General features: G+C 40.3%; 1 protein-coding gene across 1 annotated transcript in view; it reads left to right on the top strand.

Moving 5' to 3' along the window:
• znf407 (zinc finger protein 407) overlaps positions 1–17,339 on the top strand; it is a 128,927-nt gene that overhangs the window by 65,315 nt on the left and 46,273 nt on the right. Inside the window, exon 6 of the mRNA XM_072460399.1 lies at positions 13,266–13,432. Within this exon, the coding sequence (XP_072316500.1) occupies positions 13,266–13,432 (167 nt within the window). The remainder of the gene's footprint in view (positions 1–13,265; positions 13,433–17,339) is intronic.

The following is a 17,339-nucleotide window of genomic DNA, read 5'->3' as shown; positions in this document are numbered from 1 at the left end:
TTCCTGAGCACCTGGACCGGCAGGTCACAGCTGGCTCTGAGCTACCGCTGTCCCCCTGACCCAGAGCTGTGCACGTGTCTGTCTGTGTGTGCTGCGGGTGCAAGCAGGGAACACACAAAGCACTAGATTGTCCTTTTCCAGATATTCTGTTGTTATAGCTTTTTGTATATCACAAAATCTCTGTAAAACTATTATGACATGTAAAGTAATTCCTTTGCTTTGAATCCACTTGAAATGTTGAAAGTCACAGATAAATGTAGATGGGCTTAGACAAAAATGGACCCGAATTTCAAAGTAGCCCCATAACACCATTCTCATGTGAATTGCCATTACTCTGATGCCACCAAAATACTTCTGACGTACTCCTGAGTTGCCACACACTCACACAGATGTTACACACTGTAGTTAGGACCCAGTGCTGCTTACAAACACAATAATAAATTCACCTGCTTTCCTGCGTTGTCTCCGCCGCTCGAATCAGCTGCTTCCGCCGTTCTGGTAAAGCTGTTAAATTTATGGGCTAACAATAATGGGACAAAGTGTGTGTCTCATTGCGATTCCTCAGGTATTCTATGATTAAATAAACAGCCCCAGTCTTTTCATAAAGCTTGTTTATGGCAGTGTGGCACCATATGCTACTGCTACACCACTACCACGCACCCATCCCTGCCTTTCTCTCCCTCTCTCTCCTCTTGTTTCTTTCAGTTTAATTCAGTGGCGCTTTTTCTTTGTCGGCTTGTTTCTCTACATTGCCCTACACTTGCTCTTCCAGATGCGTGCTAGTCATTACTTTGTGGCGGAGTCGTTGAGGAGAAGCTAAAGTTGTGAATTAACATGTAGAAGCCATTATGGAGTGATGATGATCTCCATCTGCATCGTTCATAGGTGCTACTTAGTGAGGTGTCTGCGGCGTAATGGCACAGCAGTAACAGTAGAAAGCTGTTTTCGACTGCAAGGTCTGTGGGAGCACTGCACTCTGTTTGCCGAAGAAATATGAGGTGTTTGATAGACTCCAGTAAGTATTTGGGAGGAGTTTAGTTGTTGAGGGCGGAGTCGAAAGTGCGGTACATTGTTTTGTGTAGCATTGTAGTAAGAATAGAACTAAGCTTCTTGTTATCATCATCTGTTCAACAATATCCCCTTGAATTTGTGTGTTTACAGTTACAATATACAGTTTGCCTTTGCAATTGATAAAAAAAAAAATATATGTACATATTTTCATTATTTTTATACCGCAAAAACAAAATTAAGATGACAAACAAACGGTGCAAGACGGAGCAGAAAAAGACAAAAACAAAAATAGTGGTCCAAAGAAAGTCAGTCTGGCATGTCCCTGTTTGTAAATGCATACTTTTTGAAATAGTCGGCCTATTTGTGATAAAAGATTATGTTATATTGTTTTACAGTAACTCAAAACTGTATTTAATTAAATTACAGTATGGATTGCCGCTTGCACTACTTCTGAAAAACGCCATAACAAGTTATTTATTTGAAGAAATACTAATGAAGACAGTTTGCTATTATAGTTGAATAAATTATAAGTGTACATTTGAAATTGAATCTAATGGACGTGCAATATGTGGAGTTGTGTTGTTTTGTCCCTGTCAAAGCCCAGACCTTCAGCCCTCTGTGGCTGTGACAGTTTTCACTATGAAAAACACAACCAAAGAAGAGAAAGTTGAGAATGGTAATTAATTCTCTGATGGAGCGTCTGCCTCTGTGTATGTGTGACTCACTGGACGGACAGAGGCGCCGGGAAAAAAAACACCGCTACAAAGCACAAAGTCAGAAAAGCAATTAACTTCTTCAGCCGGGACATGGCAGTAAATACATGTGGATGCGTAATATATTGTCCTGCTCGGGTTCACTACAGCAAGTCAAGTGAGTTTACTTTTGTTAAGATTATTAATGGGCGTTTTACGTTAACCTCATCTTGCTAATACACTCCACAATGGCCCGTATCACCTGCAGCCCCCTGTCCAGGCAATAGCCGCTACGCCAGTGTCCCTCCACCAATGACCAAGATTAATGAAACCCCCGCCGATTTTAATTAGCATGGCCGTAGTCATCAATTACGTCTGCCCCACCCCAAATACAAATATTGTTATATTTGGGGGTAAAAAAATCTTGATTTATTTCATTGTAGTGGCCTGAGGAGTGAGATGAATGGCCTCCCATCATGGTCATTTGCAGGGATGAGGAGGAGGAGAGCCGCAGAGGGAGGGGCCCCGGAGAGGGGGTGGTGGTGCATAGTACAGTATACAACAGCAGTAGCAGACATAGACGGGACAGGCCAATGCAGGTCTACAGGGACTAGGGCCAGACTGAGGTTTATATTGTCCCAGCGCTGGGACCTGACTCCAGCGACTTAATTAGACTTTCCTTGAACCTGAAGCCGCGGCCATGAAGGCCTTTTTGAGGGGCAAGTTTTAGTATATTGGATACTTAACTGTAGCTGCTGCTGGGTTCAATTATGCAAATGTGTCTTTAGTACAGTTACATCTATAAATATTTCTATTTAGCTAAAATATAAAATGATGTGTGTGGGGCAAAATGCAAATACTTTATTAAACGTTCTTATTTAATGCACAACTTTATCCAATGAGTGATTGTCTATTTGAACCATTTATTCCTAACTTTTGTCACACTCTGTCCATTGTTCAACACACACTTTATTAAAGAAATATGAAAATGGTATAAAAAAAAGTTAAACATCTGTCTTATCAGGTTAAGAATTTGCACGCTTCCTGTATATTTTATATTCACCTGTATCAGGCAAAACGTAGTATTGATGAATTAACCTGATGTAATGACAGGGCTAAAATTATTTGTCACTTTTTGTCATCTTGCTTCATTTTTAATAGCCAATTTATATAGTTATAAACAATGAGCAAATTGTGTTAGAAGTTGGGAATAAATGGCTTCCAGAGACAGAGCATCATTCATTAGATAAAGCTGTGCATTAAACACGAGCGTTTAATAAAGTACATTGCATTTGGATTTAACGCCACACTCCTCTACTCGTTAACATTTATCATGCCGGATTTGTCTCTTAATGTGTTTTATACGGTCACGGCAAATGTATTACTACTGGTCAGTCCATCTCTATTGGGTTCTAGTGTCCTTGTTGTCTTGACCAATGTTCTCTCTTTTTTTTTTTTCTTATTCTAGTTTGCTCCCCCTCTGTATAATAGTATAATCATCTACTAAAATAAATTAAAGCCAAAAATAACCAGTGGCAAAACCGTCTGTAAGGAGTGGTAAAACACGAAACTCTCTGAACTAAATCAGAATGGACTCCCAAGTGCCAAGAACAGAAGTTTGCATACAGCCAGATGTAGCGGTACCAGAGTTTAAGTTCGTCTAGACTGAAATGACTTACATTGCATTCCTTTGTAAACCAAGATATGTAAAAGCATACATTTAAAAGGGAGTCCTTGTAGGTTTCTGCATTTCATCACATTGGCTAATATATGAGCAGAATGACTTGTAATAATAATCCTATCCGTCGCTTTATAACTTAAAGATGTGCTCATATTTGTGGTTTGGGAGTTTGCGGCAAGCCACAAGCCGACCACACACACACACACACACACTATACATATATATATATATGAACACATTTTATACTGCCACGCCATCCCCTCTGCCCACTGACTCTGGAGGAAAAGGGTGGGAAAGATCCTGAATATTTTATGAAGCTCAGGAACCCAACCTCTGTCTTCTCCCCACTGTCCGGCAACACACGAGCACGCGAGCGCACACCGGCAGCACAAAACAGAAATAATGTTTTAAATGCAATCATTGTCAGGCCCAAACAATGTCATTTATCAAGGGAGCGTTTGGGACTGTATAATAAGTTTCACATTATTAATACAATTTTTCATCCTCTGTCAAGCCTATCTGATTTATGGCACGTGTGTGATCTAAGGTGATCATTGAATTACAATTCCAGTAATAAGAGGGAGAATGGACCTGGTCTTTTACTTGGTGCCCACTCAAGCGCACGCACGCACACACAAATCTACACACACCAACACACCACACACCCCCTTCCATAAGCGCTCTGCACTTGCAACGCATTGCAATTATATACAGCTATGATCGCAGTGGAATAACTTTGCACCATACAGGAAAACATGTTGTATTTGAAGCTAAACAAGAATGGTCCTAATTGGAATAAGGGTGCTGGGAGAGGACAAAAAGAAGTGCAAAAAAGCAAAATGAACAAAGGCCTAAAGGTAATTAGATAAGGGACAAAGCTCATTATGCTAAAATGATATTGGGGACCAGAGAGTAAACATGTGTGGCCTGTTAGAGGCGCGGTAATGGGACAGGGGCGCCTTGCCGTTACTAGGACTAGTGATTTACAACCAGATGCACTTTGATGTATACACTGTACTGTTTATTAAGTGGCTGTGGTTGCACTCGCTAGTTCAGGCAATTCCCTTTGTGTGTAATCAAAATCACTATCCGGACAGTCGTGAGCCGAAAAAACGGTTATGTTGGCGGTAGCTCCTCCAGCGCATGGCACACAAAATATTGCCGCAGTTATTTGTGCTTTCCAAAAACACATGTAACAATCCACAGCAGCAAATGTCTGAATTCAATTGTGATAATTAGATAACAAAGACAGACTCAGATCATAATATTTGAATCTCGTCTGAACAAGTTGCACGATTAGCAGTCGGCAATGCCTGATCAGATTATTTGGCTGTTGAGGCCCTGGTGATGGGTGTCATACATCATCCGGTTTGATTTGTGTTAGGAGCGATTTTGGAGAAGATGTTAATTGGATTGTGGAAGTGCGGCCCGGTTAAAAATGGTAAACAGTGGAACATACTTGTCTTCCAACTCTCAGCCCCAAAGGCTTTAAAATATGCCCGCTCTTCTCAGGATCATTACAATTTATGACACTTTTTCTCTGTATTCTTAAAAGATAATTAGGTTTATCACCCAGTTTTTCCTGCCGGCCCCTCCTTTGCTTCCCATTTGTGTACCTGAGAGCATACAATCGCAGCATAAAAACATAAATATTTCTGCAGCGCAGCAGAGCTGGCAGGTGAGCCTAATGAAATTCTAGGAGTGTAATTTGATTTACGAGGTGCTAATGCGGCCTGATATTAGAGAGAAAAAGCTCTGATATGGCTGCCTTGTGCTGCATTTAAGGCCCATCAGAAGCCTGATAAAGAGCATCCTGGCCTCAGCGCTGCGGCTGAGTTATTGTTGCAGATATTCATATTGATAGTAATTCTTGCAGACGCAATTTAGTTCTGGCAATATACAAATATGGAGATAATAGTTAATTGTAGTTGCTGCCCAGATTGCAATTGAGCTCTAAAACACGTGCACATGCTGGGACCAAGCCTTTGACTAATCATATGTGCAGATCTGTGCTGCCCAGTGGTTATGGCACAGCACACATATGCCAAGCTCCATGTGCAGCCGGCCGCAGTGTCGTGAGTTCAAATCCTGACAGTTTACTGCATGTCCTCCCTTCTCTCTCATCCCTATTTCACTTGGCCCTTTCCTGTCTAATAAAGCCTACGGGCAAAAACAATCTTAAAAAAAAAAGCAGGGCTTTCCAGCCACGGATGATTTTAACTAGAATCTTAAGCATTTTTATTAATGGGAGGACTAGTGTTAAAAGTTATTAATATGTTAAAATCAACTGAATAGAAAACATCACTTTATAGCAGACTGTGCAAATGCTGGGGTTAGGAATCATTGTGTAGAGTGGCTACATCTGCCTGTGCACAGAGTTTTGTTAATTTATTGTTGTTTATAGTAGAAAAAGCTTCAGTTGTAGTCATCTGGACTCAGTTTGAAAAAATAGACGTTTCGACTCTCATCCAAGAGTCATTGTCAATAACAGAATTTAGGTCGAGAACTCCGATATTAATACTGTTCTGTGGTAAGACCCGCCCATTGGGAGGAGCCTTCCTGAAGTAGAAAGAGTTGTTTGTTTCAACAGAAACTCCCCCTTGTATCTACCGAGCTAGCCTATTCAGAATCTTAATGGGCTATTAGAAACCTCTTTGTCTTTGTGAGACCCTGGCTCAACCACCCTGAGTACCTGATTAGCATCTGAATGTCCTTTACCTTTCCAGGGGTTCAGAATCCCATTATAAATAACAGGAAGATGAGTCGGCAACTTGTCCCGACTCAAAAACAGAGCAATGTAGTTTATTCGATCCAATGCAGTGAAGAAAGTTGTAAAGAACGTTACATAGGTGAGACGAAACAGCCTCTACACAAGAGGCTTTATCAGCACAGAAGAAATACTAGTTCAGGACCTCAGAGCGCCGTGCATCTCCATCTTGAAGCCTCTAATCACTCGTTTGAAGACGGTGAGGTGAAGGTTTTAAGCAGGGAGAAAAGATGGTTTGAAAGAGGAGTCAAGGAAGCTATTTTTGTTAAAAAAGAAAGACCTTCTTTAAACAGAAATGGAGGGCTTAGGTTTAATCTTCCTGTTATTTATAATGGGTTACTGAACCCCTGGAAAGGTAAAGGACATTCAGATGCTAATCAGGTACTCAGGGTGGTTGAGCCAGGGTCTCACAAAGACAAAGAGGTTTCTAATAGCCCATTAAGATTCTGAATAGGCTAGCTCGGTAGATACAAGGGGGAGTTTCTGTTGAAACAAACAACTCTTTCTACTTCAGGAAGGCTCCGCCCAATGGGCGGGTCTTACCACAGAACAGTATTAATATCGGAGTTCTCGACCTAAATTCTGTTATTGACAATGACTCTTGGATGAGAGTCGAAACGTCTATTTTTTCAAACTGAGTCCAGATGACTACAACTGAAGCTTTTTCTACTATGGAACACGCCTGGACGAATGAGGGATTACACCGACTTATTGTTGTTTAATTCTCTTATTCATTGCTGTGAGCTCCTCACTGAGTTTGTTCCTCTATATGTCTATGGATGTGTCTGTTTGTATAAGCAGTAAGCACACGTTGGGTGTGTGTTTGGGTCTGTTGAGCTATGGCTCATAATAAAAGCGGGCAATAACAGGGCCACCACAGAGGGACGTGGCCTCAGTGCTCCCCGGCGCCCCCTCTCCTGCTGCACACCTCCTCTTGTTTTCTCCCCACCCCCAGAGTTATGGGCTGAATAACAGCGCAACAATATTAAGATAACATTTCCTGATTGTTTGTCAGGCAGGAGGCTCCTTCACCCCGCTTTCATCACGTCCACCGTGTTCATTAAATTGACAATTTGTATTTGCCCTACAGCAGGATAAACAGCAGCTTATCTGATGGGCCTGCTCTTTTATTATTTATTTAATTATCTTTTTTTCTCCTCCTCTTGGGATTGAAGGTAAACATACATCAGCAGCAACATCTCAGTTGTGTGTTGATACTGCAGTCATAAGCAACGCAATTCTCTCTGAGAATCCAAGTGCACACGCTGTGGCCTCTTCATGGATGTTTGCTCATTGTTTTCTATGACAACGGTAGCCCTTAGTATATCGTAACTCATTACATAGACTTTTAATGTCCCTCTTCACATTTGTTTTAGTTCGCTCCTGAGAATTTACATTTGCATTAGTTTTCTCGTTCTGTTGTACCAAATTTCAGCTTATTGTTGTAAATGACTACTGCAACCTCATTCCGCGTCCTCTCCAGTGCTAAAGCACTTTTTCTAAGGAGCATGAGCAATGATGTTGCCTGGTTCAATATCTTAGTCCAGGAACAAGCCTGTCGTCGGTTGACATTGTGCACACAAACGAAAAATAACGAAGCCTGTTCCCTTATTTAGGAAACAGTTGTCCCAGAAATTTAATCTTTTTCCCATTTTTTATCCAACACCTTCAACTTAATCAGGTTTCAATTGACTTCCATTGAAGGAAGAGGCTCTCCTTAGACACATATATAGGTCCAAAGCCAGTCAGACTGCATTTAAGGCTTACTCAGTCTTTCTCCCAATATGTTGGAGAGCTCAGGGCCAAATGATTTAATCTTCATTCAGCTAATTTAGTCTAGATTTAAGCTGCTGGGTTGTCGAAGTGCAGAGTGATGGAGTCTGAAAACAGGATGAGAAACGCAAAGGAAAGAAGAGAGTGAGGGAGAGAAAGGAGGTGGGGGGAGGGGGCTGAAGATGATGATCCATCCTGACCCTAGTGAATGCTGTCATGTTCCTCCCTCTAGGTAATCTCTCTCACTCACTCGCTATTTTGCATGTGGAAATGCTCTCCTGACAGTTGCATATCAGATAAATTTTCTCTCTCTCCCCCTTCCCCTTCGCCAAATAAACAACAGTCTTCACTTTGAAGTTGTCTGTTTGTGTCAGTTTGCTGCAGGCGTCAGTTGGCCGCACTCTTTTCTCTCTTTTTGTCTTTGTGCTGCAGCGTGAGAACATGCACACATTATTTCTCCTCGTTGACTGGCCAACAGAATATGAGTCCTCAGCTGCCAGATAGACCAGAGTCATTAATTCTATCAATTAAACAGCCCCTTGTGTTTCGCTGAGAGTGATGTGAGCCAGAGGAAAATATGTGGCCTTAAAGATTATGCTTTTTCTCAGTTGTACAATAATACAGTTGTATTAACATTACATAGATTATTGTTTTACATTTTGTTCATTGTAGACCACAGTATTGATCTAAAACAAGTTAATAATGCACAAAACTGCAGCAAATTGCAGATTTTGTGTTTTTATTGTTATGTGAACCCGATTTGATCCAAAGTCTGAATTGTTTTGATAATCACAAGTAGATGTATGAGAGCACTCAAGCCACAAATGCAGGATAATTAAGGAATACTTTTACAAAATACTAATAAAACTAATACTACTAATACTGATAAAATACTAAAATAAAGTATCCATTTTTTGTTTAACCTTTATTTAACAGGAGAGTTCCATTGAGATTAAAAACCTCTTTTACAAGGGAGTCTTGGCCCACAGGCATCAGTTACATGGTTACAACAAACAACATTAAGGAACATTCAGGAATCAATTGAAATTCCATGGTGAGGGAACACTTTATATCGTGGTAAAAAGCTCATAAAAGTTAATTTAACATAATATGTCTGCTTTAACTTCATTGTCAGAATGGCTTCTAATAGTAGGTGATAGTAATGTTTTCTTGTAATTATTATTTTTTCAGATGCATTTTATTAATTTATGTTTATTACAAAGGGGATGTTTTGCTTGTATTTTTAATCAATACCATCCCTCATCACATGCATCTGCTCATTGCTATATACGTATTAGAGGTGGGCGATATAGGCATAAATTAATACCTCTATTTTTTTTGTAGTATCCCAATCACAGTATTCTTTAGATGTCTTTAAACTTATTAGTTGAGGTTGAGGCAAATGTGCAGAAATATTGCCTTATAGTATAAATTGAAGGCTTACAATTTTTTTTTTTTTTTTTTTTACTTACACAATATCAAAATGTTTTCATATCTTCAAAACAATATGCATACAATATTTTCTAATTATCTATATATTTCCCACCTCTAATCTTGAACTAAAACCATGTCCTCCACTCTCGCTCCCTCTCCACTTGGGGGTGGTAGTGAGTCCTCACTAATAATTTGGGTAATTTCCCTCCCTCTCTCCTTTCCTCTGTGCATATATTCTTCAGTCCCAATTAAATCCTGACCAGCCCATGATCATGTGACAGTAGAGGGTCCACCAGGGCTCACAGCGAGGTATAGATATGGTAATGAGTGACAGTATAGACACGGATCATGCAGCGCTCGCATGCAGGCAACAGTTCCACCTGGGCCTCGGAGTAAATCTTCACACGGTGTCAATCACGTCACCTCAGCCTCGTGATCAGAGGAAGCCGACAGAAAGAGGAGGGATACAAGACATAAATGACTGACAGAGAGTATTTATGATCAAGGAGTTCTCTTGAGTGAATGAATGATGGTAACCTCTGGACCAACTCCTCGTAATTGAATGGCTTTGGGATTTTTAGATTTAGTGACACAAGACGGGCTTCTTCAAGTGACAGTGTCCAAGCAAGACCACAAGCTTCTCTAGGATTTATTGCAGTGATCATGTATTTACTAGCAAAATGCAATACTGGAAGCTAAAGTATTTCATTGCTACATTTCTAAGTCATGTCTGAATTGACATGTATATTATTAATTTGATTCATAAAACAGAAAAGAAAAACAACAGTGTCAAAAGGGAGCAGAGCAAAGAACAAGCTAATGTTATCTTATGTCATAGTTAAAATATCTTTAGGCTATATTTGATAGTTTTAAAATGTATTTTAATAAAACTCAAGAGAATTACTGATTATTTGGCATAAATAAATACATTCAAACAGCTTAGTTTAAATTGTTCAAGTTTTAATGAATCATAATAATGAATAGTTATTGCTGTGGTAATAACTTATGGGGATTAAAAATAAATAAATAAGTTTATACCATATACTAATCAATACAAAAATAAAACAAAATACTCATACAATACTGAACAAACTTTGACATTTCCTGAATAGTTTTAAAAGGTTCTAGATCTATATCTTAACTAGTATAAGAACTTTATATATATTTGTGTTACAAATGACATTCTAATCTGTTAAATGTTGTTTGTTAAAGTGATCATTGTGGTGTCAAAATCACTAACGAGATTTTCCCTTTGTGTAAAAATCAAGTTGGGAATTGTTTCTTCCTACAACTATTCCAAAAATTAAATTACATCCAAGGATTTGGAATTTGCACTACTCTAAGAACTGTTTGTTGCTCGTATGTATTGTAGTGTCTCTGCTGATGTAAATTACATTTTGTAACAGCAATTATAAACCGCAATTTCCTCAAAGCGTCTTCTCTCGCTAACATAAGCAAACATGCACAGACTTTCATTCAGCTCCTTTTCCTCTGCAGCTTTAGTTTCCCCTCATCCCCTGCCTCCTACCTCTAGCGTGTTTTGCATGGTGCCTGGCTGTTTAGAGCCTGTATGCATATGTATGGGCGAGACGGTGGATCGTGACGGGATCTGACACACGGGGACATGATCAAAGCGCTCCATCTGATCCCATAAAAACAGACGCAAACCCTCCTCTCATCCTTACAAAACCCCCACTGATAGTCAACTCTGCCAGCCCCAACTCCTCCATCTTCTCTCCTCTCCCAGTGCCTTCCTCCGGTTTTCGCTCATCCCGCTGCGCAGTGTGCCCACGTCAAGGCCCGGCCCGCCTGCCTGTGCGATTACGCCCCGTGATAAACAATGGCCCGTTTAACTCATAAAGCAGGAGTGTTGTGCATAATGCTTACAATAAAAGATAGCATCTCTTCACTCATCTTATTTACCTCTCCCATGGTGGCGCAGGCGACGAACGCTTCTATAAATACCATAGGGAAGGAAGAGGGAACGGGGAAGAGAAGAATACATGGTGATTCTTGGTGAAACTCTTTTGTCAAATGAAGTCATGTCCAACAACAAAAGCTGATGTGTGCAACATTTTACCCCACAAATTGTTGACATTCAATTTAGTTAAAAAGCATTTCGAACATTTGCTCAAATTTTGTGTCTTATCGCCAGCCAGTATGTTTTTTGTTGTTGCTCGCTGCTCAAACCAAGCACCAAGTTTGTGCATAGTGTTGTTGTGTCCTTTGGCAAGACACTCTATGAATTTTACTTGATCAGAATTGGTTTAATTCATCCCGAGAGGAAATATTTTTTGTTACAGACATGCAGCCGAAAGAAAGTGATCAGAAATAAGAATCTAAAATGAAATATCTGTATCACAGTCAGAATAATGTACAATATGTGGATCAATATGTCACTTTTAACAGCTAAACACCCAATAAAGACAGAATAAATGTACTTATTTAACTTAGCTTACATGAATATTGTACCCTCACAACATATTTAGATATTTTCATGTTCCTGTACACTGAGCCGCATTATTAAAATGGCACTACGAAGACGCATAGTGGCATGAATAACATGGAAAACAAGTCTACAACAGGTACATATTACTTGACTACGTATTATTGGTTTACATTATATGGTGTTGTGGTTTATATTACACATACGGATAGTGCACTGACAATATACTTTACCGACTGGCGCCCAAAGGCAAAGCAGCCCCATCCTTTCTCCAAAGTTTGTTCCTCTAAACTACAACATGCATATTACATTCAGATTTATCTAGATTGATACGAAAGCCAAGACACATTTTCTTTGCTATCTCTCCTCTGTCCACCTCCCCATCTTAATTCCCTGCTTTGGTCCCTCTCCCCCTCCTCCGCCCCCTCCGTGCAGTAAGGAAGATGTATGAGTTTGAATTATTGATTCAGACACATGCTACATGCTGCTTGGAGTCATTATTTGTTCAGGTGAGTGTCATGCTGCTCACTATGAAACAGATACCGCAGGGATTAAGCGACACAATCAGGACTTAAAGACATTCGCCCTCCCTAAAATAACACGGCCCGCGCCACAAGACAAATGTTCCCAAAAACCCCACTTCATTTGTTTATGACTCGCACATTAGTCATTCATTGCCTAAATTATAGCGCGGGGGTAAAGATTAATTCAAGCACAGGCTCTTTATTGTTTTAACTTGTATGTGTTTCTTGAAGCCTAATAACACAGCAGATGAATATAGGTGCAAACATCCTACACAGTGATATAAAAAAACTCCAGCTTTTGTCAGCTTGTAGGCGTCAGCATGAACAGCAGATGTCCAAAGTCAACATAAAGACAGAATGCCATACATATTCACATTTTTGTTCTCGTTTGCAAAGGTGCTCTTCGGAATGCCACATCAAAAACGCTTAAATAAACATTGTTTCTTGAATTTTCAAATAGCGCTGTTTAGTATAAATTTGGGGAGCATGTGAGACCCTAATCGCGAGCTTACAGGGGCTACAATGTTGCTAACTGTTCATTTAGCCTGGGCTAAGTGGTCAGGGACGCTGGACAGGTGAACTCTATTCTTCCCACTGGCCCGCGGCTTGTGTATACTTGTGTGTGTGTGGAGTGTAACAGAATTTCTTCAGTCCTCTGGGCCTTGGTGCAAAGCAGAGAATAAATGGTGGAGGTGGCAGGCCAGGACAGAAAAATCAATGCCTGCTTATACAGACATGACACACCAGCACCAAACTGCCCACTGTGTGTGTTGTGTGTTGTGTGTCTGTGTACAGCCCACCATCATAAGATCAGGGCTGCCTCCATTTCCTCTCTCAAAGGTTACGGTTTGGAGCATTTTAAGTCAGCTTTGGGAACAGTAAATAACTCGTGTTTTTTGCTTTCTCCCCCCCCCTTTTGTCTCTTCCCCTGCTGCAGGAAGTTTGAATGTGAGTTGTGCGAGCGCTCCTTTAGTGAAAAATGGGCCCTGAACAACCACATGAAACTGCACAATGGGGAGAAGCCGTACAAGTGCGCCTGGCCCTCCTGTCACTACGCCTTCCTCACCCTGTCCGCTATGAAAGACCACTACAGGACCCACACAGGTGAGACGCCACAAGACCAACCCCAACAAACACTGTCTGATCCTAGACTGAAACAAACTGCTCTGAGCACTACTTTAGATGTCGGCAAACAGAATATTTATGGGATAAGATTATTATTACATTATTATTAAACTATTCTCTCCGTTGCAGTTTCATTTAGTCATTTAGTTTATTCACATTCATTATTATAAAGTAAATGTTGAGTTTGTGAAACCTGTTTTTAAAGACAGTTGATTTTATGTCAAATATATGAAACCAAAAATCTGATGTGCTCAGATATTGCAAAGTGGACTGTCCACTAGCAGCCGCAGACACTTTGACTGACACTTCAGTGGGAGAATCTGTGCTCACTTAAGGACAGCGTGTTACAACACTATTCTTGGATCGCACCGTGTATTTTTCTAAAAGCCACAACTTTCTAGACTTTTTAACAAAAATGAAGTTCATATGTAAACTGTGAAAGTCTCACATCGATTTTAAATCTTCACAGCTTTGTTGGGAAGAAATACACACACACATTTTTGGCAGATAAAAGCCATGACTTGTCCATCTGTAGTGCTTTTCAACAACTGAAGAACGGCTTTCTTGGCATGCGCAAACACAAGCCTGTTCGAGGGTGAAACATTCACATGCTCCCATTATGGCCATCAGATAATCTAATAATATTACAACAGATTTCAATTTAATTAGTGTCCAAAGACAAAAAGATTGACTGCATAGAGACAACATGCAATATTTTTGTTTTGTGCCACCCCGGACTTAATGAGGGGATTATTACAGGTTTGTATTCCCAAAATCCAAATGGTCGTCATCTGTATTTCCACACAATCCATCTGGTGAGCAAGTGTGTTCTCAAACCCAGCTGGTCAGAAAGTGCTCTCAGAAAATTCATCTGATCATGTTTTTCACAAATGTTTGAGTTCTTATTTAAACTTAGCGATGCTCATATCACTCGCGCACACAGAACTGACATCGGCTACACTGTTGTTTTTACATAGATTTAAAGTGACTGACATATTGACTTTTGGTTGCCGTGTGTCTTAATTACCGTACACTTTCCTGCATAGTAAAATATGCAATAGTCCATTTGCCGATGCAACACAGTAACACATTGGCACATAACAATAACTTTATGTATCGTTTCTCTTAATGAGGTTGTTATAGCAAATTGCCTTTGTTTTCCCCAGTTGGCACAAACAATACAGTGGATTTTTACTTAGATTTTAAGTATGGACATGCTGTATATTTTAGGATAGTAACTACTGACAACTCTTTAGTTTGTGCCTTCAGTTGACTGAAACTGAGCAGGCTTCGTGTTTGATGAGTGGTGGGAGGACTTGGTTGAATAATTGCCCCGTGTGGAGACCTGAAGCGGCTGAAGACGGGACCCCAGCAGTCAGCCCTGAGCTTCTGAATGTCCACACATTGCGGCGCCCTTTTTAAGAGCGCGACAGCGGCAGCAGCAGCCGCCTGACAGGCTGACTGAGAGCTTGCAGGAGAACACACCATTCATCACCAGTGCCTGCTGTGTGGCGACGATCACGCGGGAACCATTCTGGCTGCATGTTATTTTAAACGTGTTTTAACGGTGATGTAACGTCAAGGTGCCCCTCACATAATTAGACGTTTTATTTTCATTTGTTTTCAGCCACCATTGTTCTCTATCAGGAGGTAGGAGTCAAACTGTCACTGAGCTGTCAGCTGGGCACCAGTCAGCAGGAATGTGTGTGATTGGAGCCAACAAGAATAAAGCACAATGATTAAGAAAGTAAAGTAAAGTGTGGCTTAGTGGAAGTTTTTATCAGAAAAATTTAGATGGAACCTGAAAAATCACATTTAAGTGATTGAGGAGACCAGAGTTGATTAAAAGAATTCCCCAAAATCTAACAGAATTTGCTCGGCTTTGACCCTCGCCCCAGCTCTTTGCTGCTTGTAATTGGTGCAGGGTTGGACGCTTTTAGCTGCAGCTATACAATCATTGCAATCACATTCCCGCAGCCAACCTGACACCGTGAAATATTATCAGCATGCGTGTGATCTGTTTAAAGGTTATAAATCGGCTCCTTCACAGCGCTGAGATGCAATACTAATCAAATCAGGTGGAGATTTAAGAAGTTGAACTTATCCATCCTGGTACGGAGCAGTCACTTAATGAAGAGCTGTGTGTTAAAATACACTCTTGTGGGGGGCAACGGAAAAGAAAATCTGGCAAGTTTGTAAAGTGAGTATGTTTAAAACAGCTCCAACTTGTTATTTTCTGCTTTAAACCATGTTTTTTGTCACTAAAGGGCTCCAGATTTGATCACTGCTTCTATGCCCTGACTGAGTTGGTGTTATTCAAGTGTGTTTAATTGGCTTACAATTTGTTAAAATAGCATTTATCATCATTTGCAGTGGTTGGTGTCATGTTTTAAAGCTGGAGTACTTATGTGAGGATGTACATTTAGTATCTGGTGTTAACTTAGGGCAGAAAGAAAACATAATTAACTAACGCTCCAATGATTACTTGCAAGTACCGTATATGTTTCTATGTTTCTGCTCAAGTGATATTTTTAGATATACTGTGTCACTTAGCACTTTTATTATATATTTCAATCTAGGGGTGTCAAGATTATTTGGTTAATTGATAATTGTGATAATACAAATAATAATAAATAAATAAATCGGGGGAAAAAAAAATAAGAATAGAAAACTTATGTACTGTTTTACCTGGCTGTTTATGTCACATTACCTTACATTGATAATCACCTTACATTAGTCAAAAAGTTTAAGTCCATAAAGCTGACTAGAGGAATGCTATTCTATTAGACAACCTGAATGAAAGTAAATAAAGGATTTTGTGTTTAGTGTCAATAATTGTGAATAATCAAAAACAAAGGAAAAGAAAAATAATAAAACGTTGTTCAATTCTTTTGGGGTATTTTTGCGGGATAATACAATATTTTTTCCCATCTTTTTTGTTGTTATATTTTTGTATTTACTTATTTTTGTAATGCTATTATTTAATACAACAATGCTTATAAACTCATGGTTACTTTACTCACATTTGCTCACTGGCTTTTAATACTGACCTTAATCCACACTAAAAGTGATCTCTCCTTCTCTCTTACTTGAGTTGCAATTCATTGTCCCTTTCTGATTTGTGTGTTTTTTATGTTAATCGCTGGCTCCTCGCACACCCGTCTTGTCTGCGTTGGGGGCTCGGGTGCGGTCTGGGTACTAGTCAGCCGCCGTGGTCATTTGTAAAAGCTGATGGATGGCCGACTCGAATAAATAAATAAGAGCATTGAATTTGACCCATACAACATCTCTCCTAGGCTCGTGTGTGTCCTGCGTGTGTGTTTGTGTGTGTGTGCGCGTGTGTTTGTGTGTGTGCGCGTGTGTTTGTGTGTGTGCGCGTGTGTTTGTGTGTGTGCGCGTGTGTTTGTGTGTGTGCGCGTGTGTTTGTGTGTGTGCGCGTGTGTTTGTGTGTGTGCGCGTGTGTTTGTGTGTGTGCGCGTGTGTTTGTGTGTGTGCGCGTGTGTTTGTGTGTGTGCGCGTGTGTTTGTGTGTGTGCGCGTGTGTTTGTGTGTGTGCGCGTGTGTTTGTGTGTGTGCGCGTGTGTTTGTGTGTGTGCGCGTGTGTTTGTGTGTGTGCGTGTTGGCGTGAGCTGAGGAAGGCCTGAGCAACGCCACCGACAGGGCCACAATTGATTTCCTCATTGCTTCAGTTTGTCGCTTAATCTGGCGATATGCTGATAAATCTTCACACTTTGTCAATTAATTTCCCTGAAAAATGAGACCCAAAATGGCGAGCACATCAATATAGCAGCGGATTCGGTGTCAAAAATTAAGCTGTAAAATTAATTGCCCTCCCATCCGCTTCTGCTAAAACATAACTAATGAGGGAGGCAATTATAGCAACATGC

This window comes from Eucyclogobius newberryi, unplaced genomic scaffold (assembly GCF_026437365.1).
Source record: "Eucyclogobius newberryi isolate DKJ021-1_F unplaced genomic scaffold, fEucNew1.0.hap1 SCAF_3, whole genome shotgun sequence".
Taxonomy (NCBI): domain Eukaryota; kingdom Metazoa; phylum Chordata; class Actinopteri; order Gobiiformes; family Gobiidae; genus Eucyclogobius; species Eucyclogobius newberryi.
Note: the sequence above shows the minus strand (reverse complement) of the source record. Positions and strands in the feature narration are given on the sequence as shown.